This window comes from Anabrus simplex, chromosome 4, assembly GCF_040414725.1.
Source record: "Anabrus simplex isolate iqAnaSimp1 chromosome 4, ASM4041472v1, whole genome shotgun sequence".
Taxonomy (NCBI): Eukaryota; Metazoa; Arthropoda; class Insecta; order Orthoptera; family Tettigoniidae; genus Anabrus; species Anabrus simplex.
The window spans coordinates 287,312,713-287,339,044 of record NC_090268.1 but is presented as its reverse complement, the minus strand read 5'-3'; the positions used below and the strand labels follow the sequence as shown (position 1 = coordinate 287,339,044).

Sequence of the window (26,332 nt, the reverse complement as noted above, 5' to 3'; positions counted from 1 at the left end):
TTCGAACCCCACTGTCGGCAGCCCTGAAAATGTTTTTCCGAGGTTTGCCATTTTCACACCAGGCAAATGCTGGAGCTGTACCTTAATTAAGGCCACGGCCGCTTCCTTCCCACTCCTAGCCCTTCCTTGTTCCATCGTCGCCATAAAACCTATCTGTGTCGGTGCGACGTAAAACAACTAGCAAAAAAAAAAAAAAAATATATATATATATTATAACCTTCCAATGTATGTCAGGATGAGGTTGGTGAACACATTGGAAGTTTATGTTGAGAAATAACGTCAATGAAATCTTATGTCCGGTTATCACATCTCCGGGTGAATTTGAGTTCAGTTGACTTGTCTGATTATGTGAACGGCATCGCTGAATTGAAGATATCGGCGGATAGATAACAAGCTCCAAACACCGTGGTGGCTTGGAAATATTGGTAGACAATTAAACATTGTGGAAGATAGGGCAGGATTAAATGACCACATTCCTCAAGTATAGTTACTGAAATGCGTATGAAACGGCAGAATATCAATGACAGAATGTTACTGAGGGCCATGAAATGTGCGAATAATAAGTTTATATGAGAGGGCCATACCTTGTACATTTAGTCTCGCACGATTCGACGATCGAGATGAAGAAATGAAACTGTCGATTACTAACCTAAATACGAGGCGGCAATTATTAAATAAGTTCCTTTGCTAGTACAGCTGATTTATACGAGATCATTACGCATTATGTGTCAAATGTTTCCAATTGTCAAGAACATATGGGAGCTGGAAGCAGAGAAGAATTCTAAAAAGCAAACCGTCTGCGATTATTATGTTGTTGTAGAATTTGTTTTGTCTCTGAGGAAGTTGACTCTCAATCTGTATCTTAGAAGGATCGGAAGCAAAAATTCGTGGGAGAAAGATTGTGTTGAAGAGATATATTAGCGTGATATTGGCATATTATAAACACATATTATATTGTAAAACAAGATATCTTGTTCTTGAAAAATTTAAAGGCAAGTGTATCAATTGAACTGTAAAAATTGTATCAAAGTGTATAACCCTGTCCTAATAGATATCTCTGAGTTTCAGGTAACATGGAACCGTCAGTTATTGGTTATACATATGAGATGACTGCACGTATTAACATGAACAACTAAAATAGAGGGACCTCGAAGGATCTGGCCAGGAATGTGATGGACACTAATGGATAATATTAATAATTGAGAGCTGAATACGGAAGGTGACACCGTCGTGGAGCAACAACCCAGGATGAGTACTTGAATATCGTCTATATATTCCGCCATGTAGTTGCTTATTTTAGATGTAGAGTAGTATTCATTTTAATGTCGATTTGACATGTATAATTTCAACTTGAAGGCGACCGTTATTTGTTAATCATTGCGTTGTATTACTTATGATCGTTGCGTCTAGTGCAGTGAGTCAATCTATGTTGTGGTAATATGCGATGGGTCGTGTAAGTTTTTCTTTTAATGTCTGCTAGCAAGGTTTTACGGAATGATTTTTCGGCATCGATGATATTGGTACCGTAATGATGTTATTGTGATGAACGTTAACTTAACTCGTGGCTCAAAATACCTCGGAGGAGCTCGGTATTTGCGACGTGCGATTCTATGGTCTTCAAATATTATGTGCTTGTGCAGAAATACGGTGTTTGATAATGGAAGTGTGATATTATTGTGGTGATATGGTGTTAATGCGGCAACGTATTTAGTAGTCTTCGACGTAATTGCCTGAATAGATTATTCCTAGCTATTGTGAATTCGCTGTGCATGACGATTTGTGCGACGTGATAAGGTGTTTGATACGGTAGGATCTTTGAAAATATGTATGTGGATAATGAAATGTGGATGGTTATAGACGTGTCATTAGGAGTGCGTATTTTATGATGAGGTAATGTGAAGGTCCTGATGATGGCATTGGCGTTAGGAATTGTGTTGGTCATGCGTGAATTTTGATGTTGTTGTGATGAATGATTTATTTAGGCACGGGGCCGTATTTAAGAATAGTGTTGTAGGATTTTGCACTCACGAACACTTATAGATGGTCGTCACATTTATCCTATTTAAATACAAGATTGACCAGAGCGCACGGTATTAAAGGGATGTTTAGGATCTTCACAAAATAAACGATAACGTATAGATATTCGGTCATGTCGCAAAGGGAATATGATCTACTATGGTAAGTAAACCATTTCTTTGCTAGTTGGATATTTTGTAGATCATTTGAGTTGATGCCTAGTGCTGATGTAGTTATTTCAGACCAAACTTCGCAGTGGAATCCGGAGGCGCAGAATTAACGTAGTTAGAGAAGGTTATTGTAGATGTTGCAATGTCTATTGATGTCCTTTATCTAGGTGCAGTCTTCGATGAATGTTCGAGAGGATCGAGTCTGTCTTTTAAATGCATGATTTTGGTGGATGACATATTATGTTACGATCCTGTCTTTCAAACACTTCTCTTGCATTTATGATGATTTATGAATTTAGAATAACGGTGTTTCCAAGTTGCTAGGTAGATAGTTTACCGATAAATAATGCGATGATTTAAATTAGAATGACGGAATATTATGAGATATTTGAGTAGGAACAGCATTCTGAAATGGACGATTCAATAATTCCCAGTTATTTATTTCGAAATGCGTGATGGATAATAGATCTTTCACTGTAAGCCTTCAGCAGTGGGACACTTTGTCTCTTTGTTTCGATTTTCTCTTGATTGACGATGTTATAATTTCTTTGTAACAAGAGCAAGAAGTTAGGTGTTTATTTCAGTTTTAACGTAACATTTTTTTTTCTTTCTATATCCGTTTGTCTTGCTAATAATTTGCTCATTATGTAACTGACATTCGAAGTTATTTGAAGTCATTAAACGGAAAATCCTTCCATAAATGAAACATTTCACAGAGTTCTCATTTGATGTAGCGTAGGAATACTAGGATAGTTATTTAATTTAGGATAAAATGAAATGATGGTCAATGTATCTTGATGAATATGCCAATATCCTAGATCTCTTAGCATTCTGTTGCGGAATATTCACGTAATTTTGGGCAGGAAATGATGATTACTATCTACGTTTAAAATATACTGATAACAGTCCACTATATAAACCTGTGACCCGACTCGTCGGACTTGCACGTCCCTAGAGTGGAGGCTTCATTGATCTCCGACTGCTTTGCTTTGCCGCGGCGAAACCCAACACTGAGATACAGAATTGAAATGTGCAAAATGGTCACAGGGATTGCTGTCAGGGCTCAATATATATATATTGCTCCTTACACATTACACATGCATACTGCCTGAAGCACGCTACGACGGGTAGTATACGCCGAGGGGCAAACAAAGCCACAACCTACCTCACAAACATCGCGATCTACTTCAAGCTTCTCTCTCGGACAAACAATTCTCTAAATTAAAAAATAAATAATCTTTTAGGATTATGGACATTTATTCTTACTTTCCGTAAGGTTACTTTTACTTATCTGCCAAACATACTGTATTGCGTTTATTGTCTGTCAAACTGTCGTAACTTGTAAACATCATTCTGTGAATACGATGGACAGATAAAATTAAAACAAATACACCGAAATTAGTTGTTTTTCTACAGGCATTTCAATGAGCTTTGAAGAAGAGTGTGTAAATTACAATATATGTTGACTGGGAGTATTTTATCTGTTTGTATGATTCATCCCGATGAGTTCTCTATAGATTGTTAGAACAAGCTCCGTGCCTACAATTTACTGTATCATAAATCCTGATCACGTGTTTATGAGCATTTAACGGTCCCAAAAATATCCCAAGTTATTAATTACCACCAAACTTGCTTTATTGCTTAGTGCAAGTTGATAGATGGAGAGGTAATTCAGACTCACCTGAATTCATGTATTCGACGCCTATACGAGTTATGAGGGCTTGTCCTCTTACAACACACGTAAGAACTGTTTTTAGATACATTTATTAAAACGATATAATGGTTCAGTAGAAGCTACGTTGTTAAATCAGATACAGAATTATGTTCTGACAGCATTCCACGTAAAAAATATATATGGAGCTATAATTACGTCCATGTACCTCTAAATATGTCACCGAGTATTAATTATCATAATATTACAAGATGTTTAAAAATATGTGGTGGTCTGCCTGATTTGGTCTATAACACCACGGTACACTCTGTGCCAGTGAGTGTGAGAGAATCGACGAGCAGCAGACACGGAATCATCTTCCTTGTACGTGAATGAACTATCAAGAGCTCCATTACGCAATGTAACAACACATGACAGATGAATAGCATATCTTCCTGGCGCATGTACAATCGGCGTCCGTCAAACACGTAGGCTATATTTTGACCAGCATATTCCTTGAAAAGTACCGCTTTGGCCTTAAAAATACACGACAGTTTAAATGTTAAAATGTCAAACAAAACGTCTGCACAGTTCTCATGTTAGAAAAGTTGAGAATGAATAATAATAATAATAATAATAATAATAATAATAATAATAATAATAATAATAATAATAATAATAATAATAATCTTCTCTTCATCCATTCCCTTTTCCAGATTATCTCTGGGTAGGGTAGAGTACCAAAGCCCTCCACTTTACTCGATCTTTCCACCGTTCCTCTTCTAGTACTTTATTGCTATCGACTGCTCTATTTGCAGTACAGTCCACAACAGAGCTCCTCCATCTAATTCTAGGCCGCCCCTAAGCCTCTTTGCAATCTATGCATCCATGAATGGTCTCTTTGGTATTCTCTTTCCTGGCATTCTCATCATGTGTCCAAATCATTTTAGGTTTGCTGCATCAATCTCTTCTTGAAGTTTACACACTCCCACACATCTCCTTATTTCCTCATTCTCGTCTTGTCTTTCCCTGTATGATCCTCAAGAATCTCATTTCAGCTGCTTGTATCTTACTTTGGTTCCGCTTAGTCAACCTCCAGGCTGCTGGAGCATTGGTCAGTAAAGGTTAATGATAGGACGAGTATAGAACCTTCTTGCACTTCATTGGCACCTCTTTGTTTCATACAATGTCTCTCACACGCTGGTAAAAACTTGCATACTGCTGTATTCTTAAATCAATTTCTCCATCCAAATTTCCATCTTGTGACATCATGCTGACCAAATATTTAAAAATTTTACTACTTCAAGAGGTTCATTTCCTATTTTTATCACTCCCCTTGATTTTCTGTTAACTCTCGTCATGATTAAAGTCTTGCTTTTCGCAGTACTAATCTTGATTCCAAAATTTCTTATCTCCTCATTCCATAAATCAACTTGTGTCTGTACTTCCTCTTCATTATCTTCCCAAACTACAATGTCATCAGCAAAGAGCATAGACTTTACTTGCTCGCCCATCATCTTCTCCTTGTGTGTATGACCTTCTATGTTAGGCCCCTTTAAACAACAATCATCATCATCATCATCATCTCCATGATATTATGTAGAATTCTATCCATGGTAATAATAACGAGTAAAGGAGACAATACACTTCCGTGTCTTAAGCCTGTCTCAACACTGAACCATTCAGTTTGACCCACTTTTGGTTCTAACACAGCTTTCACAATTTTGATACAATGCTATTACCATCTACATTGTTTCATTCCCAGTCTGTGCCTCTGTCAATGTTTTCCATACCAAATTCCTTGGGACGTTATCATATGCCTTTTCAATATCTAGAAACGTTAATATCACGTCGTTTCCATATTCCCAATAATAATAATAATAATAATAGTAATAATAATAATAATAATAATAATAATAATAATAATAATAATAATAATACCGAGCTCGATAGCTGCAGTCGCTTAAGTGCGGCCAGTATCCAGTAATCGGGAGATAGTGGGTTCGAACCCCACTGTCGGCAGCCCTGAAGATAGTTTTCCGTGGTTTCCCATGTTCACACCAGGCAAATGCTGGGGCTGTACCTTAATTAAGACCACGGCCGCTTCCTTCGCATTCATAGGCATTTCCTATCCCATCGTCGCCATAAGACCTATCTGTGTCAGTTCGACGTAAAGAAAAAAAAAAGAAAGAAAGAAATAGAGAACATTCATTTACAAATGTACTCCTGTATTTTCATCTAGTTGCCACAAGACTCAGTATAATAAATCTCAGTCAAAAATAACAGTCTGTTATGAACACACTTTCATATATATTTGATGAAATAAGGTAAACTATTTTCCAACACTCATTTCTTCACATAAATGTGTTGGTGGATGATAGCCATGTAGTCGGCAAATAATAAAGCGGGCGTGATAAACTCAGTGGCTTACCTTGTGGATTCCCACCCACAAAGGCGAGGTTCAAATCGCGGACGAATCTGGATCGAAATTTTCTTCTGAAGTATCACGTGGCGTCAGGAAGGGCCAAAACCAAAATAATGGCTCCAGCAACCCCAGAAATAACTGGGATAAGCTGAATACAGTTTAATAATACCTAGAGGACTCACGCTGCTCCGTAACATTCGTTATAAATAGGACAGGTAACGTGTCTTGATATACAATGTAATTTCTTCATGCGCTGCCCGAGTACCTTTTGAGCATTTAATTTTAGTATTTGTATTACTCGTATTATTAAGGTTATTAGATCAACGTTCATTCTGTCAATGGTCTCGGCAGAGGGCCGTGATGCACAAAGATCGTCCCGCGAGTGTTCTTTAGAACACGCTGAAAGGTGACGCCACAAACATTTCACAGTTAAATAATGTTAAATGCCGCCGACTTCAGCGAGGATCGGATCCGCTGATTGGAACAGGTCAACGACTGTACTCAGAAACGACTACTGGGACTAAACAAAATCCTTTCGGACGAATCGAGCACATCTTTACTCTTTTGCTAGGCAGGCCTCATGTAAACATGTGTATGTTGGGTATTCAGCCCGAAGGCTGGTTTGATCCTCCACAGTTCCCCCAACAGCTGTCATAGATAGCATAGACATGTGAATAACTAAAATTGACCTCTTCTTTTCTTACCGCTTTTCCTACACCTGTGGGATCGTGGGTGCGAACTGCGTCGAACATGTGGATTTGACCCTGTTTTACGGCCGGATTCCCTTCCTGACGCTAACCCCTATGGAGGAATGTAATCAGTATTGCGTGTTTCCATGGTGGATGGTAGTGTGGTATGCTGTCTAAATATGATGAGGAGAGTGTTAGGACGAACACAAACACCCAGTCCACGAGCCAGAAGAATTAATCAGAATCGATTAAAATCCCCGGCCCGGCCGGGAATCAAACCCGGGACCCTCTGAACCGAAGGACAGTACTTTGACCATTCAACCAAAGAATCGGACAAGAATTTTTTTTTTGCTAGGGGCTTTACGTCGCGCCGACACAGATAGGTCTTATGACGACGATGGGATAGGAAAGGCCTAGGAGTTGGAAGGAAGCGGCCGTGGCCTTAATTAAGGTACAGCCCCAGCATTTGCCTGGTGTGAAAATGGGAAACCACGGAAAACCATTTTCAGGGCTGCCGATAGTGGGATTCGAACCTACTATCTCCCGGATGCAAGCTCACAGCCGCGCGCCTCTACGCGCACGGCCAACTCGCCCGGTCGGACAAGAAATAAAGAACTAAAATTGACTGAGGTTACCTTAAACGTTGTCCTTCGACACAGTTCTTAGGCCATATTTATTCGGATAAATTAACATTGCAATACATGCTTACTGTCTCCTCAACGGCTTCAGCACATAAAGCGAACGCCTAAGCAAACATGCTAGACCACCCTCTCACATAAACCGATACAAAACCACCACCAAGAGCAATTGATATCTAACAAAAAGAATAGAATTGCAGACCACGCAAACTTGATCCTAACATCTGCCCAATTTAATGGTCTTGAGGATGAAACTAACTTTCAGCTTGTTGACTCGAAATAAACCAAGTGATTTACATGAGGCAGGTCATGCTAAACACAGACACAGACCACATTGTAATGTAAATGTTATTCCTCCGCGATACATGCATACAGACTATATATGCGGATCACACAACCATGAATTATCTACTCTTGTATCCATTGTACACTCGAGACTGTGTAATTTCTACTGTGCCTGAGTAAACTTAATACCACAATGATTGCGTGGCTTAACGCAGCTTGGAAACTGTCTCACTAAGTCAGGATTACCAGATAAAGGGCTAGTCCAAGGGAATTCCAGAGGATATTAATTAGTTTACAATTATTCTTCTTAAATCTATAACATCTTCGCAAGAGGTGCAAGAAGATTATACATTATTGAGAGTAAAAAGTTGGGATTTCATTCTTTTTTATCGTTCCAGCACACTGTACACCTTCATGGGGTCAAAATTCACAGTTTTCGAGCTATTCCTTTTTAATCTCTTGAATAAACATAATTAACTTCACTGTTAAATAGTATGTTTGAGGATGTCCATGTATGTCACTGGATACTGTGTCAAATGTTTTTTACCCATTTACACATGGTTTTCATTACAATTCAAAACCTAGAAGAAATATTTACATGAAATCTTAAACAGGCTCCTTTCGTTTGTAAGCCAACGGCCGTAGCCGTGTTGAAACATCGGATCCCGTGAGATCTCCGAAGTTCAGCAACATTGGGCGTGGTCAGGAGTTGGATGGGTTGCCATGCGCTGTTGTTGGGGGTAAGGGAATGTAGGAGCGGTAAGGAACTGGCCACCCTACCGCACGTAAACTCCGGCTCAGGAACACCTCTGCGGAGGTTCGGACCTGCCTTCGGGCAGAATAACCCTTACCTCACTTTCGTTTGTAACTTTACTCTTTGGTAATTGCTTACTCCAAAACTGGGTTCTATTTAAAATTTACTTGACATGAAATATAAATAATAATAATAATCATTATAATTTAAAATGCCCGTAATTCTGACACCAGAAATTATCAAAATGGATCCTTCGAATTTAACCTTGTGCTGTCTGGGCTGTCCTTTGTCGTGGCGGATCTTGACCACCTTGATAGTCTGATCGAGCCTGGTATATCTTATTTTCTGAGACAATGTGTGTTACTGCTGAACTTTCTATAGTCCGACTCATTGGCTGAATGGTCAGCGTTGAGGCCTTCGGTTCAGAGGGTTCCGGGTTCGATTCCCGGCCTGGTCGGGGATTTGATTCTATCGTCTTTAATTAATTCTTCTGGTCCGGGGACTGGGTGTTTGTGTTTGTTCCAACACTTTCCCCTTCATATTGAGACAACACACTACACTACCAACCACCACAGAAATACGCAATAGTGATTACATCCCTCCATATAGGGTTGGCGTCAGGATGGCATCCGTCCGTAAAGCAGGGCTAAATCCACTTGTGCGATACATCGCACCCGGGACCCCGCAGGTGTGGGAAAAGCGGTAGAAAATAATAATAATAAGATTGCTGAACTTTCTACAGCGTGCATACATGCGTAGACAGTTTGTTACCTATGGATGGGTGGTCATTTACACCTGGTTTTCATTACAATTCAAAACCTAGAGACCTCGTGACCCTTTTGCAAGACATAGATAGGCAGCGCGTGTTTGCTAAAATGATAAGTCTATTTTAACCAACAAATAAAATCAGTGAGAATTATAAAGGTGCAGTATTGAGCGGAATACACCCCTCACGAAAAGGAAATTTGGTCACTTATTTTTGTGCTAAAACCTCTATGATACGCATATATCCTTAAATGAAAACAGACACCCAATGAAAAACAGTCTCCTTATTTGCAACAACTCAGAACTCTTGTTCTTTTCTGACCCCGACGCTATTAGGTTTGCGAGGGCTAGGAAGTCTTTCATTTTCACGTCCTCCGTGGCCCTTCTTCCTTTGGCCGATATCTTCATTTTTCGAAGTGTCGGATCCCTTCCATTTTTGCCTCTGATTAGTGTTATATAGAGGATGGTTGCCTAGTTGTACTTCCTCTTAAAACAATAATCACCACCACCACCACCACCACCACCACCACCACCTCGCATGGATGACAGCTTCACAACGCGTTCCAATACTTGTGGCAAGCCGCTGCACGTTCAAGTGAGGTAAACGTTCCCACTCTTCCACAAACGTTCCCACTCTTCCACAAGGGAGTCTTCTAGGGCGTGAAGTGTTTGGGGTAATGGATTTCTCGATCGGACTGAACTTGGGAATTCTACATGGCCACTCCATTTGTTGAATGTGGTGCTCTTGCAGGAACCTTCATGCGCTGTAGTATTATCATGTATGAATACTGCGTTTTCTACAATATTTCTCACGTGAATGATCACATGTAGCACTAAGATCTCGTCAATATACCGTCACACAGTTAAGGATCCATTGCGAATGAGCAGGAGATCTTTTCTCGTGTCAAGAATTACGCCTGCCCACACCATATCAGATCCACCTTCAGAAGTAATGGTAGATTATACAGCTATCAGATTAAATCATTATCCACGTCTCCAAAAATCCTGCTACGATATCGTACGTCCAGTGCAACTACTAGAGGGGTCGTCGGGATCTTAGATTGGCCTCACGAAGCCCATTTCATGTCTGCTTGGTCGCTAACTAGTTCTCTAGAGGTCTGCTGTGTCTTCACTTGCAGTGCTCGTGTTGTAACTTGAAACGTGGTTTCGGAGAGCTCGATCCAATTGTGGGGTTGTTTACCTTTACAAAGGCATATTGCAATAATTTCAGCTTCCAGTCTCGTGGGAACGTTTCCACAGCTACCGAATTGCATTCTGAGCAGCCCACAGCATTCTGGCAACGTATCTCTGCGAGTAGAATTTTTGAAGCAGTATAAGCGCAGGAGTGGTTTCACTCGACAACTGCTTCCTCCGGTGTCTACTTCTGTCCGCTCGATCAGCCATGACTTGCAAACGCTACACTTTACATAGACGAACCTTCGCTCACACTTTGAATTAAGGCACTCAGACCTTTCAACGGGCACTGACACCTGCCAAACATTTCGATGAGGGTGGAGCCCTCTGTTATGTAAAGAGGACATATTATTGCCATAGTAGCCCAATCTCTATCCCATGACGCATTCGTAGAATATAGTTAGGAACATGTAAATACGTGACCAGATTTCTTTTCTGAGCTGTGTACTGTATATCATAGTTGATCTACTGAAGAGAATGAACTATCATTCGTCATCACATCACATCATGTTTGAGGATGTCGTTTGTTGTGCGACTGATTATTAAATTATTGATGATGGTGGTAGCATAAAGGTTTCTGTAAAACTGAAACAAATATTCAGTGGCTTTGTGCGGCTACCTTAACCATTTTGCTTATCACTTTGATGCGGACATATAAGACAGTTAAGGCAATTGTTCCCACGGTTAAGTGGCGGCCTTTGGCCCAAGGGATCCCGGGTTCGATTCCTGGTTTATTGGGGATTTTATCTTTCACTGCCAACGGCCGTAGCCGTGTTGAAACACCGGATCCCGTGAGATCTCCGAAGTTAAGCAACATTGGGCGTGGTTAGGAGTTGGATGGTTTGCCACGCGCTGTTGGTGCGGGGTAAGGGAATGGAGGAGCGAAAAGGAACTGGCCGCCCTACCGCACGTAAACTCCGGCTCAGGCGCACCTCTGCGGAGGTTCGGACCTGCCTTTGGGCAGAATAACCCTTATTTACCTTAACTTTCAGTGATTAATTCCTCTGGCTTAGGAGATGGGTAGTTGTGCAGTCTTCAACGTTAGAATTCATCTTAGGTAGGGTCACATCATCACAGACACGTGGATCATCTGTAGGACGCCAACACTAAAGACTTGTATCAGGCCTCTCTGAAGGCTACATGCCTTTTTTTTAATAGTTGGCAATGAAATGAAATGGCGTATGGTTTTTAGTGCCAGGAGTGACCGAGGACATGTTCGGCTCGCCAGGTGCTGGTCTTTTGATTTGTAGCCCATAGGCAACCTACGCGTCGTGATGAGGATGAGATGATGAAGACTACACATATAATCCAGCCCCCGTGCCAGCGAAATTAACCAATGATGGTTAAAATTCCTGACCCTGCCGGGAATGGAACCCGGGACCCCTGTGACCAAAGGCCACCACGCTAATCATTTAGCAATGGTTGGCAATAATAGTATCAGATAATACATTTCCACATAGATAGTTCTCTTTAGCCAATATGGAATACTTCCCATAGTATTCTCATGCTTAATATTGTAATCACAATTGGGAATTTCTTAGTAAAGTGAGTACATCTATACATTCTAAATTTTAATCAAATAACTCATTTTATTTCCCCTTTAGGCTTTAGATTATTCTTCCTTGACACCAATGATATTATCAAAGATTTTTCATGTCGTTTGGTACATCTGTCAGTTACTTCTATTCGGATTGTAGCTGGATGAATAATTAATTATACAGGATGGTTCAAATGCCCATACTAGTGCAGATAGAAGAATATTGCAATAAATGAGGTTAGTTTTTCTACTGTAATGTACTTGAAAACATGGCCAGATGAGAGACCGTCTATGTTCCGCTCATTGACAACCATCGTAGAAAAAAGGCAAAGGATGTTATGCACTAGTACGAAGGGATACTACGGGCATGCGTACAGTGACAAACTGGTACACATTTACTGCTGTGACTGTACAGTTAACACCACATACATGCCGACAAACACAAAGTGAAGTATATGTACCAGCCACGAACCTGCTACGCAGGCGTAGCAGGGGGAGAGGTGATACTCCCACGTGGCGCGTCCCAGGTGGCGGATAGGGGGGTCCTAACCGGCTTGCCGGCGGACTTGAGGGAAATAAAATACCTCCAGCGGACTAAACACACTACCCCCTGCGGGTGGGGAACGCACATGTAGAATACACCCGCGGTATCCCCTGCCTGTCGTAAGAGGCGACTACAAGGGGCGACCAAGGGATGATTGAATTAGAACCATGAAACTACTCTTGATTCGTACCATCATGCGGGGAACACCATGGGTTGCATGTACTTGCGAGTAGTATCACTAAATTGGTTCCAAATAGATTTGTGATTAGTTGCCGTAAAAAGCCTGGCCTGGTGGATTCCAGTACCCGTGCGTTGTACCCATGTGGGCAACACCGCGGGTCTGGGCGTAGCCTGTGAGTTGTACCGCTATATGAGCGGCACCGTGCGTCAGCGTTGCCTGTGATTGGTACCCACTATGTGAGGAACGCCACGGGAATACCGGCGCCCGTGACTAGTACACCTAGGTGAGGAACCTTACCGGTTCGCGTTGGCTATGAGTGGCGCCATTGTGTGCGAAACACCATAGGTCTGCGTTCCCTACACGAATTGCAATACTTGTGAGTAGTAGCATCTTGTGTGGACCACCGTGAGCCTTCGCTACTTTTGATCAGTACCCCAAAATGACAAATACCATGTTTCTACTTTACTCGCGACATGTACCATACTGTGGGGCCTTAGACGTGAATTTAGCACCCCTTCCGACATCAAGTATTATTGTGCTTTATAAATGGTCCCTTGGTCAGTAATACTCTAACTACGTTCTTTTTGAGTCTGATCCACTGTTTTTGTTTGTTTGTGTACCAGTACACATGCCATGTCCCATGATTTGCTTCAGACGCACGAGAAGGTGGAGGATGATTACCTAGTTGTACTTCCTCATAAGATAAAAATTACTAACACCACTACCACCACCACCACCACTAAGAAGATGGTAAAATTTATTTACACCCTAAAAACGGCTCATTGGAACAATGAAGAAATCTGTGGCACACCTTTCTTAATAATGCAGATGTTATTTCTACGCAGCCTATCTTGATGTGTTACGGTAGTGCCGTTTGTGTTCGGGGTTCTGCTTGGTTACACAGTAGACATAAGGTGCCCCCAGAGGAAGTAATCTAGTCTGGCAGCTATTCCACTGTACCCCATCGACTAATTCAGAGCCCAAGAATAACCTTTTCCAGCCACTGATAGAGTGTCCGTCCGAACTGCAGAGGTGTTTCATCCTGTTGTGTTTTAGTGTGTTGCAGTAGATCATCCAAATAGGGCCACAGTATAACCTCAATATGATGTTTGTGTCTTTCAGCAGTAAACCGACCATTGAGAAACTTCAAGGTTCCACTGGCATCATCGCCTTCCTTCAAACCACTCAGAGAATTTCACCCGTCTATCAGAACATCACTGTGGAGAAGATACCAATGCCATGCGATAGAGACTGAACCGACTGGAGGATGGTATCTTGATTCTTCCGTCCTGTTCCACTTTCAATGTTGACCGTGTTGAACTATCAAGCTTCACTAGTACATCATTTGATTTTGACTCCTCTGTTGCTGTACGTGGCCGTCCTCAATGTTGTGGACATGGTCAACGGGAAGTGGCAGCAAAATAGCACGGCTGACATCCAGACGAAACCACAACACTCCACTCTTCAGAGTTTACTGATACGTTTTCAGGCCACAGGCCGCATTCGGTTGAGCACTAGGGTTGCCAGTTAATTGGGAAGTAAGCGATAATGTATACAATTAACCAAAAAACCCACACAATTCAGGATTGCACAACACCCACGGACGCAGCAACTACTAGAAACCGTGTGGTACAGAAGAAGGTGCTTAACAGACCAATTCCCGCATCTACCGCGCATCGTCCGTCCCAGGTTTGACCAAGCCTCCCGTGGTACAGTGTCGACCTAACAATTTAGCCCTACTATTATATGTGCTCAGACGAGCGGTGAGGGTCTGTGATTGTGGCAAAATTTTATTTTTTGCTAGTTGCTTTACGTCGCACCGACACAGATAAGTCTTATGGCGACGATGGACGGGAAGGGCCTAGGAGTGGGAAGGAAGCGGCCGTGGCCTTAATTAAGGTACAACCCCCAGCATTTTCCTGGTGTGAAAATGGGAAACCACGGAAAACCATTTTCAGGGCTGCCAACAGTGGAGTTCGAACCTACTATCTCCCGAATACTGGATACTGGCCGCACTTAGGCGACTGCAGCTATCGAGCTCGGTGGCTAAATTTTAATTTGAGCCTGTTTTGAAGTACAGCAGTAGAATGAATAACCACATATTCCCAACAACTTTCCCTCTTTCCATTCAACACTTCTACATTAGACGCAGAGTTGTCGTACGATGCTTGACTTTTGAATTACACTATATTTGCACGAGAGAAAAAAAAAACCAAAGCCCGTCTCAGTAAAATCATTCGTTCTTCGAGTGTTTCCTTTTTTCTAGGGTTTAACGTGGCACGAATACATCGTAGGTTTTCGGTGACGCAAGGATGGGAAAGGACTAGGAATAGAAACGTAGCAGCCGTGGCCTTAATTAAGGTACGGCCCAAGAATTTTCCTAGTGTGAAAACGGGAAACCACGGAAAACTATTTTCACAGCTACCGACGGTAGAACTGGAAACCACCATCTCCAGAATGCAAGCTCAAGGCCAAGCTACCCTAATCGCGTGTTTCTAACATGAAATAAGTCATTGACACTTGGTTATTTTTTCTACCTGATTCAAGGTTTGATTAGGTCTAAACTTTATTTTCCCACGCGGATATTGTTTGTAGAATTCACTACCGGCAAGCTTACTGTATTCACTATAGTAAATGTTTTGCGTTATTTGTAATATTAGCATTATTTCAAAGTGAATGTGGCCTATCCCTCGGTTTCCCATTTGGGAAAGCTTTTTTTTTTTGCTAGTTGCTTAACGTCGCACCGACACAGATAGGTCTTACGGCGCCGATGGGAGAGAAAAGGGCTAGGACTGGGAAGGAATCGGCCGTGGCCTTAATTAAGGTACAGCCGCAGCATTTGCCTGGTGTGAAAATGGGAAACCACGAAAAACCATCTTCAGGGCTGTCAACAGTGGGGTTCAAATCCACTATCTCCCGAATGCTGGATACTGGCCGCATTTAAGCGACTGCAGCTATGGAGCTCGTTGGGAAAATATTGATGGGGTTCGGGTAGGCGGGACGCGTCCCCGAATGCCCATAGGCTGTGACACCTGTTTCTGGTGCTGTACGAAGAGGAATTGAGGAGGAAAGTGGAAAACGAAGAAAAGGGTTTTTGCTCAACAAGTAGTTCTACAGTAGCTTCTATAAACTTTCTTTCTTTCTTTATCTGTGTACCCTCCAGGGTCGGTTTTTCCCTCGGACTCAGCCAGGAATCCCACCTGTACCGCCTCAAGGGCAGTGTCCTGGAGCTTCAGACTCTGGGTCGGGGGATACAACTGGGGAGGATGACCAGTACTTCGCCCAGGCGGCCTCACTTGCTATGCTGAACAGGGGCCTTGCGGGGATGGGAAGATTGGAAGGGATAAGCAAGGAAGAGTGAAGGAAGTGACCGTGGCCTTAAGTTAGGTACCATCCCGGCATTTGCCTGGAGGGGAAGTGGGAAACCACGGAAAACCACTTCCAGGATGGCTGAGGTGGGAATCGAACCCAATTCTACTCGTTTGATCTCCCGAGGCTGAGCGGACTCCGTCCCAGCCCTCGTACCAGTTTTCAAATTTCGTGGCAGAGCCGGGAATCGAACCCGGACCTCCGGGGGTGGCAGCTAATCACACTAACCACTACACCACAGAGGCGGACCTTATATAAACTTACGTACCTGTACTATCAAAGATCATACTAAAGTAGGTAACGCAGTTGGATAGCAGACGAGAATAATAATAATAATAATAATAATAATAATAATAATAATAATAATAATAATAATAATAATAAGAAACTGTACATCTCGGATCTCTTCATGGGAGTGTGTATTGTAAATCTGCCAAATATATTTTTGCTTTTTATAATCCAGGAGGTATAAAATTATTATTTAATTGTTCATCATTTGATAATTATTTAATAATAATGACTTTACGTTTCCATAACGAGATTTTTGCGGTTTCCGGAGATGCCGAGATGCCGGAATTTAGTCCCGCAGGAGTTCTTTTATGTACCAATAAATCTACCGACACGAGGCTGACGTATTTGAGCACCTTCAAGTACCACCGGAATGAGCCAGGATTGAACCTGCCGAGTTGGGGTCAGAAGGCCAGCGCCTCAACCGTTTGAGCCACTCAGCTCGGCACACCATTTAATAACGATTATGTTAATTTACATTGTCGCTAAGAGATAAAAATAAAGACTAAAGAAGCCTTTCTCGTGGACAGCCGAGAATTCTTCTGAGGACGCAGAGCATAGTAAAGAATTTCACCTTATTTTCTTGACACGGCATAAGCCCAAAAGCCTATACAGTATCATGTCTATAAGTACAGGCCGTGAAAGCATTAATGGCAACATTAATTGTTACTTATTCACTAAATTTTCATAATTCAACAGTTCATGCAAGTGAATACACGTTACTAGTGGAATTTTAATTCTGGTATATAAACTTAACTGAGCATCAGATGGTACCGTACATTATTAACTGAATCCAAATCAATCAATCAATCAATCAATCAATCAATCAATCAATCAATCAATCAATCAATCAATCAATCAATCAATCAATCAATCAATCAATCAATCAATCAATCAATCAATCAATCAATCAATCAATCAATCAATCAATCAATCAATCAATCAATCAATCAATCAATCAATCAAATTCTCATTCCCAAATAGGGTCATTGAGCTGATAGCAAATTACAAGAGGAAAGTTTTCTCTTTAATACTTCTTACAATTTGTTTTACGCCTCACCGACACAGATAGGTCTGGCGACGACGGGATAGGAAAGAACTAGGACTGGGAAGGAAGCGGCCGTGGCCTTCAATAAGGTACATCCCCAGCATTTGATTGGTGTGAAAATGGGAAACGACGACAAGGCTGCCGACAGTGGGTTCAAACCCACTATCTCCCGGATGTAAGCTCACAGCTGCGCAGCTCTAAGCGCACGGCCTTCCGGTATTTCAAGCAAAAGTTACTTTACATAAGAGTTTGTTTTCCATAGTGAATCACGTTATATTTTTAGTCATTCGCGCAATATTGGTGCCGATGGCTACCTCATTTCGCACTCCAAATCGTTCGGGTACACATGGTTCTCAATTGCTCGCACGGAGAGCAACACACTTACACTTGGGACCAGTGGCGGGAGTATCGGTTTTCAAGTTATTAGAACCGGTTCATCGACAATCAGACGGCGAAAAGAGAAACTCTCTTAAACTTAAAAAAAAAAGTGTGATGTTACGAGACTGTAATGAATTGTTAGAATTGCTAGTTGCTTTACGTCGCACCGACACAGATAGGTCTTATGGCGACGATGGGATGGGAAAGGGCTATGAGAGAGAAGGAAGCGGCCGTGGCCTTAACTAAGGTATAGGCCCAGCATTTGCCTGGTGTGAAAATGGGAAACCACGGAAAACCATTTTCAGGGCTGCCGACAGTAGGGTTCGAACCCACTATCTCGCGAATATTGGATACTGGCCGAACTTAAGCGACTGTAGCTATCGAGCTTGGTAATTGTTAGAATTGGACAGAAAGATGAGATGTTCGGAGAAATACGAAGAGGCTTTTGAGTTACTAAACAGTGAAAAAAATAAAAATTAAAAAAAACACGCAAAAATTGTTACAGTAAGTCACAAAAACTCAATACACGTAATGAGAGTTAAATATCATTTATCACCATACCTGTTATCAGCTCCCCAATAGCCTGCAACTCCACCTGAAACAAAGACACAGTAATATTAGTACGGTGACCTGTATGCTGTAAGATGTTAGAAAATAAACGTTAACCAATACATGCAACATTTTTGAAATTAAATGCCGAACTGGAGATCCTGTGCCTATGACCGCTATATGAACATTTATTCCAAATTGCACCCGACACCCTGTCCGCAGGTACAGTACGACGACGAGTCTGCCACTTAACAAGTATCAGTCTTATAAATATTTTCCGCGTCAGTTTTGTTTTGTCCAGCCTTTACACAGGTTAGTCACTAATGTTTATTTAGCCAATTTCTGCGGCCGATTGCCTTCCTTGACAGCAACAGCAACCTTATGTGAAGGGATGTATTCATTATTGCTTTCTTCTGTGGTGGCGAGGCATGTTGTAAGAAAATGAAGACGTGTATTAAGACGAATACAAACACCCAGTCTCCGACTTGGAGAAATTAACCAAACAGTCATATCCATGGCCTGGCCGGGAATCGAACCAGGGCCCTATGAATCTAAGACCAGTGCGCTGATCATTAACCAAGCAGGTAGACTTACACATTTACATATTTGTACTACTTCTTCTTCTTGATTATCTGTTTACCCTCCGGGGTCGGTTTTTCCCTCGGACTCAGCGAGGAATCCCACCTCTACCGCTCCTGGAGCTTCAGACCCTGCGTCGGGGGATACAACTGGGGAGGATGACCAGTACGTCGCCCAGGTTGCGTCACCTGCTATGCTGAAGACGGGGTGAAGGGGGATGGGGGAAAGATTGGAAGGGATGGACAAGGAAGAGGGTAGGAAGTAGCCATGGAGTTAAGTTAGGTACCATCCCGGCATTTGCCTGGAGGGGAAGTGGGAAACCACGGAAAACCACTTCCAGATGGCTGAGGTGGGAATCGAACCCACCTCTACTCAGTCGACGTCCCGAGGCTGAGTGGACCCCGTTCTAGCCCTCGTACCACTTTTGAAATTTCGTGGCAGAGCCGGGAATCGAAGCCGGGCCTCCGGGGGTGGCATCTAATCACACTAACCACTACATCACAGAGGCGGACCATATTTAAAACAACAGTAATCTAAGATTGCATGCAAGCACGAAAGTGCTGTTTGAAGCATGGACGGTACTGTAGTTTTCTTGGGTCCTGAACTTGCAGTCTTTCCTAGTGTGATGGATGTTCCGATTCTCGGTGCCACTATCACACATCTGCAACTTACAAGAACTAACATCTTGTTTGTCTCAGCACGCCAATAACATGGCCGGAAATCGTACTAATAGTAACGGTGTGTACTAGAAGTAATTTTCACATGAATCCACTGCTTATAATTTCCGTCAGAACAAAAGTGTAAATCATCCAGGAACTCCGTTCGACGCCTCATCAGAATTTAACAGTCTTTTGCTAGTTTACCGAAGATGGCCCACGGAAAGAACGTCGAACGTTAAAGACAGATTGCAATAATGAGCTCAGGAGGAAAATGGACGAGTGTCTGTCTCATGGCTTAAGGTTAAAGGAAGAAGGTAAACAAGACATAAATTATACAAGAGTTCGCAGCAATTAGGCTAGATCTGAAAAAGTGTCATGTCGTATAATATATGAAGAAAAATGAGACAACCAAGCCTGACTCGACCTTGCAGCACGAAACCTGATATTGTGATTTATATATTGGTCAAGGTTGTAGAGGTCCTCTCAGGAAGATATTTATCACTCGAAACATTCATGACAGGGTTGTTTATTTTTACTATATTACTGTTTAATACCGAGGTAGATAGTAGACAGGAAACAGTAAATGAGCATGTGTTTAGTTTATCCCTGTAGGATGCATCTTGGGAGTTTAAAAATGGATTCAGTAGACAAATTCGGTTTTAGTTCATTTCTATTGGCTCTAAGGAGAACTAATTGTCCTTAACTTTTACTGTTTGCACGTGACTGCTCTACATTCCTTTAGACAATGGAGGTGTTAAATTATTTACACCGAGCTCGATAGCTGCAGTCGCTTAAGTGCGGCCAGTATCCAGTATTCGGGAGATAGTAGGTTCGAACCCCACTGTCGGCAGCCCTGAAAATGGTTTTACGTGGTTTCCAATTTTCACACCAGACAAATGCTGGGGCTGTACCTTAATTAAGGCCACGGCCGCTTCCTTCCCACTCCTAGCCCTTCCCTGTCCCATCGTCTCCACAAGACCTATCTGTGTCGGTGCGACGTGAAGCAACTAGCAAAAAAAAAAAAAAAACCAAAAACATTTTAGTTTTAATTATGCGCGATGTTATTCTACACTTCAAAAATTATTTTTAAACAATGTTATCAAGTAAGAAGGCAAGTCGAATCAAAAGTTTAATATTCGTTGAGTTTATTTTATTGAGAAGAAGCGCTACACAACTGCATCATTTTCCTACGCATTCACAGGTACATTCAGGTCAGGTCCTTCAGTGCTTAAAAATTGCATGGATTCCTCTAGAAAAAGTAATCCTTTCGTTCTGCTCAGCCATTCGTGCACCGCCTTCATTATTCATCTTCATCTACACGGGCACACCATTCCTCCCAGAGCCCCCATGAGCCGTCCAACATTGTGGTTATCACTAGGGGCGAAGTCTGGTCAATATGGAGGATTTGGAAGACACTCATAGTATAGGTCTTCCGCGTATGGTCACAACTGTTTCATGGGCGGTCATTGCAATGTTGCTATTGTATAATAATCATGAATCTTCCTTAACTATCACATTCAATAGGTTTCACGCCTTCACTATTCGAAAATTGATTAACAGACCGCTTTTCTTTCTTATGGCTGAAGTAGGTCAGCAATTGTTACACTGGTCTTTTGACTGTATTTGCTTGTCTGCACGGTGTTTCTGGCTAGAGGATATTAGTTGAAGTCTTTGTAACAGTAGTGCCAACGAACAGAACCAATGCCCAACATTTCGAATTTTTCATGCACCTTTAAGGATTCATTTGAATCGCCTTCGTAAAATAATTCAAAATCAGATAAAATCAAGTTTCTTTGACATTGTTACTGGTGTCTTACGAAGATATTTATGTGTGATCTTCAATTGCTATTCGTGTTATACGTGGAGTATCAGATATTTGTCCTGGAAAGGAGTTCTTTAACACGCCAGTAAATGCACTTCACGTGTATGATGCATCTAAGCATTTCTAAATGTCAACCGACTTCGCTGGGATTTCACCCCGATCCCTTCACGGGAAGAATCGACGCCTCAACCAACTGCGCTACGCAAGCGGTTTGAGTGGTCTCAGGTAAGTTACTTGTTGAAATTGCAATAAGTAACAACAATGTGCGGCAGCGTGACGGCTAGCTTCTCAACGAGATGGCTGTGGTTCGAAGCTAGTGAATGCACGTGGGATGTGTTGAAATAAAAATTCACGTCTTTATCCCTCGGAACTCACAATAAACTGTAGGTTCTATGGCTATCTACGATCATATTATCAACAGCGACTTATAACTACAAGCTGATTTCTATTTCTTGTATGTAAATTGTTATTATTATTATTATTATTATTATTATTATTATTATTATTATTATTATTATTATTATTACAATTATAGATTGTGGGTTGTATACAGTAGAGCAGGTGCTTTTGTCTCACTATTCAAGCATAGTGGGAGCTGGTAAGGAAGGATGGGTAAGGGAGGGCAGGACATACCCGTAAAAAGACGGGGTGCGACGGGCCCACTCCAAATAAGTCAAAGAAGGGAGATATGAGATAGACGGGAGGAGAGCGGCTCCAGTTTCACGGGGATGGCCGCAACGGAATGGTGAGAAAAAGCATTGTCATCTGGTAGGGTTCGTGAGGCCTTCATTAGGACCTCACGGATAGGGCCGGTCGTGTCATCATCGGGAGGGCGGCCTTCTTCTCACCAGGGGTGATGACGCGGCCGGACAGTAATTTAGGGGAGACGATGGACGTGGCATGAAGGTACCGAGGATGACTACTGTGGTGACCTTATCTTGAGTGGTCGCGTTTCCGGGGTATCCGACGGGCTTCATGGCATGTCTAAGGAGTACGTTTGGGATGATCACTACTATTATCATTTATTGCGGGTAGTATTTTTTTATTGGTAGTTTGTTTTGTCTATTTCTGTTTATTATTATTTATTTATGGTATTATTATTTTATTAGTAGTGTGTTTTCGTCAATTTCTGTTTGTGGAGTTGGTGGCTTAGGTTGAACATTGTTATTTTTCTCATTCAATGGATCGAATGGGTATTTGGTTACTGTGATCTGGAAAAAAATAATAATAGAGAATAAAAGAGTGTAAAAAGAGTAGATAAATAAGTATTTCTTGTATGTGTATGAAAAATAAATGGAGATATACTGATATGTAACACGTAATATGCAACATGCTAACATACTGGCAGACTATTTACTAAAATTTATTTATTATGCTCCAGGTGCAAATGAAAATGCTCCTAAGCAGAGTGAACAATGGCTCTTTTTAACATGACCGTATGGTGTCCCATAAAATTGTAATTTAAATTTTGAAATAAAACATTTATTAAATATGTGTAATTGTAATGAAATGGCGTATGGCTTTTTTAGTGCCGGGAGTGCCCAAGGACAGTAATTGTAATGCTAAGTACACTTGCTGCAGCTAAATGGATTTCTCAATATCAACAAAGTAGTCGTAGCCTCCCTGGCAGACAACACACACTCTCCCCTTTCCACCGCCTGCAGCTTAATTACTGCTCTGTTAAGAGAGGCCAAAGAGTTACTCCTGCCACCCCCCACCTCGCCTCACCAGAACAACCTTCTATTTAAATGGATTTTACGCACGGTCTGCTCGTCTTTGGAATCTTCTACCATCTGAAGTAAAACTGCTTCCTCTTCCTGGCTTCCTCCACGCAGTAAAGAAAATGTATATGTAAATAGAAACCCATATGTGACGTACATAACTTGTATAAATTAGAATACCAAGAATGATGTGCGTAAATGTGTAAGAGTGCGGGTGTCAGAGTGCTTGTGAATGACTGTGTATACAGGGGTACGAGTGAGGGTATGAATGACTGGGTCTTCCTACACTAATATGTATAGCATAAATGAAGATAATTATTATTCTAAGAGTACAGTGTTTTGGAGTGTAAATATGTGCATTTAAAATAGTGTACACATACGTCAATATTCAGTAGAGATTATGTAAACACTAGCAAATGTACCCGTGCTTCGCTACGGTACTCTACATTGTATATGGATATCGAAGTAAATTACTGCACACGAAGTGAATAAGATTTTTAAATTGGATGTGTCTTGGCTAAACAGCATTGTGCAATCCACAGATTTTGTATCCAATGTAAGTGTGATTTGCGGAATTGCGATGATAACGGCAAGTCCACTTGTCTACTGCAATTCACAAAGAAGTTGGTAATTTTCATTTAACGGCAGGCCCCATTGCCTAGTGTGCGGCCAAAATCGATTTGGGGAGGTTTCACTACAATGGCAGACCCCATTTCCTACTTTCAGATAGATTACAGTTGAGGAACTTTTATTATATTTGCAAGGACCTTCCCTACTGCAAGTCAAAAGTGACTTGCGTTCTTATCATTATAATGGCAGACGCATTTTCTAATGCCAGTCAGCTTACTGCCAGTCACACCGAGTTGGTGAGTTTCCATTATAATAGCAGGCCATTATGCCTAACGACAGTCACATTTTAGATGGGTAAATTTGTTTATTTGTGTTATTTTAGCGATCTAAATGGGTGGTCCTATGATACGTTCAAGTATCTCATCTATTTAAAGGTAAGATTGTTTTAGAAAAGTTGAATAGGGTGAAATTGGTGTAAGATTTTCACATATAGAACTATTTTTCAGATATGTGACAGCTTAAAACATACAATTTGGCAAAAATACGGCTACTGGGTGGACAAATATTCGTGTATAATTTGATGATCCTATCTTTCCTATAAGTCTGTCAAACAATGAAATATATTTGTAAAAATCACCAAATTTACGAGCAATCCAGAAATACGGCCAAATCTAACGTATAAGGGAGAGAGATACGACAAAATGTCATAGGACCAGAGGAATGTCCGCACAGTCATTAAAATTGCCTCCATATTTCGATATCTTTGGGGGTAAAACGTGAAAAATTTGAACATCTTGGAATTTTTCGGTCGGTTAGGGACCAAAAGCTATAATTTCACCAAATTTCAATTTTCTACCTCGTCTGGCAGGTTGTGCCGCCATCTTCATTTGGGGGGACGGGGGATAAAAATGAGGAAATTCCTGAAAATTTTTAAGCCCACGAAACCTATCGGTTGTCGTTTTGGATAGATTATACGACTGCGTTCTTATGCTGAGCCAAACATTTTAGGCCCCCCAGCGTGCCCCCTTCAGGGAATTTTGAGAATTTTCTATTTTTGTAGGGATCCGGAGGTCATCAGCTTCTCTCGTACCAAGTTTCAAATTTCTGAGATTTCTGGAAGTGCCTCATTAATTCACGTCTTTTTTCATTTTAAAATATTTATATATACATCGCTCCAGACCGACTTGCTTTTATATATATAGATACATGTGGGGATGGAGGCACTTCCATGTATGTGGGGATTACCCTTTCTCCATCTACCACCCCTAGATTGTTCATATACAATTTAAGGAAATAAATACACTGACTGACAGAGCAAATGCAACACCAAGGAGGAGTGGTTCGAAAGGGATGAAAGTTGGGGAAAAAACAGAGTCGGCACGGAAGAATAATTGATGTTTATTTCAAACCGATATGCAGGTTACACAATGCGCACGGCATCGACTCAGTAGGCTGTAGGACCACCGCGAGCGGCGATGCACGCAGAAACACGTAGAGGTACAGAGTCAATAAGAGTGCGGATGGTGTCCTGAGGGATGGTTCTCCATTCTCTGTCAACCATTTGCCACAGTTGGTGGTCCGTACGAGGCTGGGGCAGAGTTTGCAAACGGCGTCCAATGAGATCCCACACGTGTTCGATTGGTGAGAGATCCGGAGAGTACGCTGGCCACGGAAGCATCTGTACACCTCGTAGAGCCTGTTGGGAGATGCGAGCAGTGTGTGGGCGGGCATTATCCTGCTGAAACAGAGCATTGGGCAGCCCCTGAAGGTACGGGAGTGCCACCGGCCACAGCACATGCTGCACGTAGCGGTGGGCATTTAACGTGCCTTGAATACGCACTAGAGGTGACGTGGAATCATATGCAATAGCGCCCCAAACCATGATGCCGCGTTGTCTAGCGGTAGGGCGCTCCACAGTTACTGCCGGATTTGACCTTTCTCCACGCCGACGCCACACTCGTCTGCGGTGACTATCACTGACAGAACAGAAGCGTGACTCATCGGAAAACACGACGTTCCGCCATTCCCTCATCCAAGTCGCTCTAGCACGGCACCATGCCAGGCGTGCACGTCTATGCTGTGGAGTCAATGGTAGTCTTCTGAGCGGACGCCGGGAGTGCAGGCCTCCTTCAACCAATCGACGGGAAATTGTTCTGGTCGATATTGGAACAGCCAGGGTGTCTTGCACATGCTGAAGAATGGCGGTTGACGTGGCGTGCGGGGCTGCCACCGCTTGGGGGCGGATGCGCCGATCCTCGCGTGCTGACGTCACTCGGGCTGCGCCTGGACCCCTCGCACGTGCCACATGTCCCTGCGCCAACCATCTTCGCCACAGGCGCTGCACCGTGGACACATCCCTATGGGTATCGGCTGCGATTTGACGAAGCGACCAACCTGCCCTTCTCAGCCCGATCACCTTACCCCTTGTAAAGTCGTCTGTCTGCTGGAAATGCCTCCGTTGACGGCGGCCTGGCATTCTTAGCTATACACGTGTCCTGTG

At 42.2% G+C, this 26,332-nt stretch overlaps 1 protein-coding gene across 1 annotated transcript in view; it reads right to left on the bottom strand.

Annotated features, from left to right (window-relative positions):
- LOC136871888 (uncharacterized) overlaps window positions 1–26,332 on the bottom strand; it is a 606,370-nt gene that overhangs the window by 207,667 nt on the left and 372,371 nt on the right. Inside the window, exon 2 of the mRNA XM_067145560.2 lies at window positions 18,494–18,527. Coding sequence (XP_067001661.2) covers window positions 18,494–18,527 — 34 coding nt within the window. The remainder of the gene's footprint in view (window positions 1–18,493; window positions 18,528–26,332) is intronic.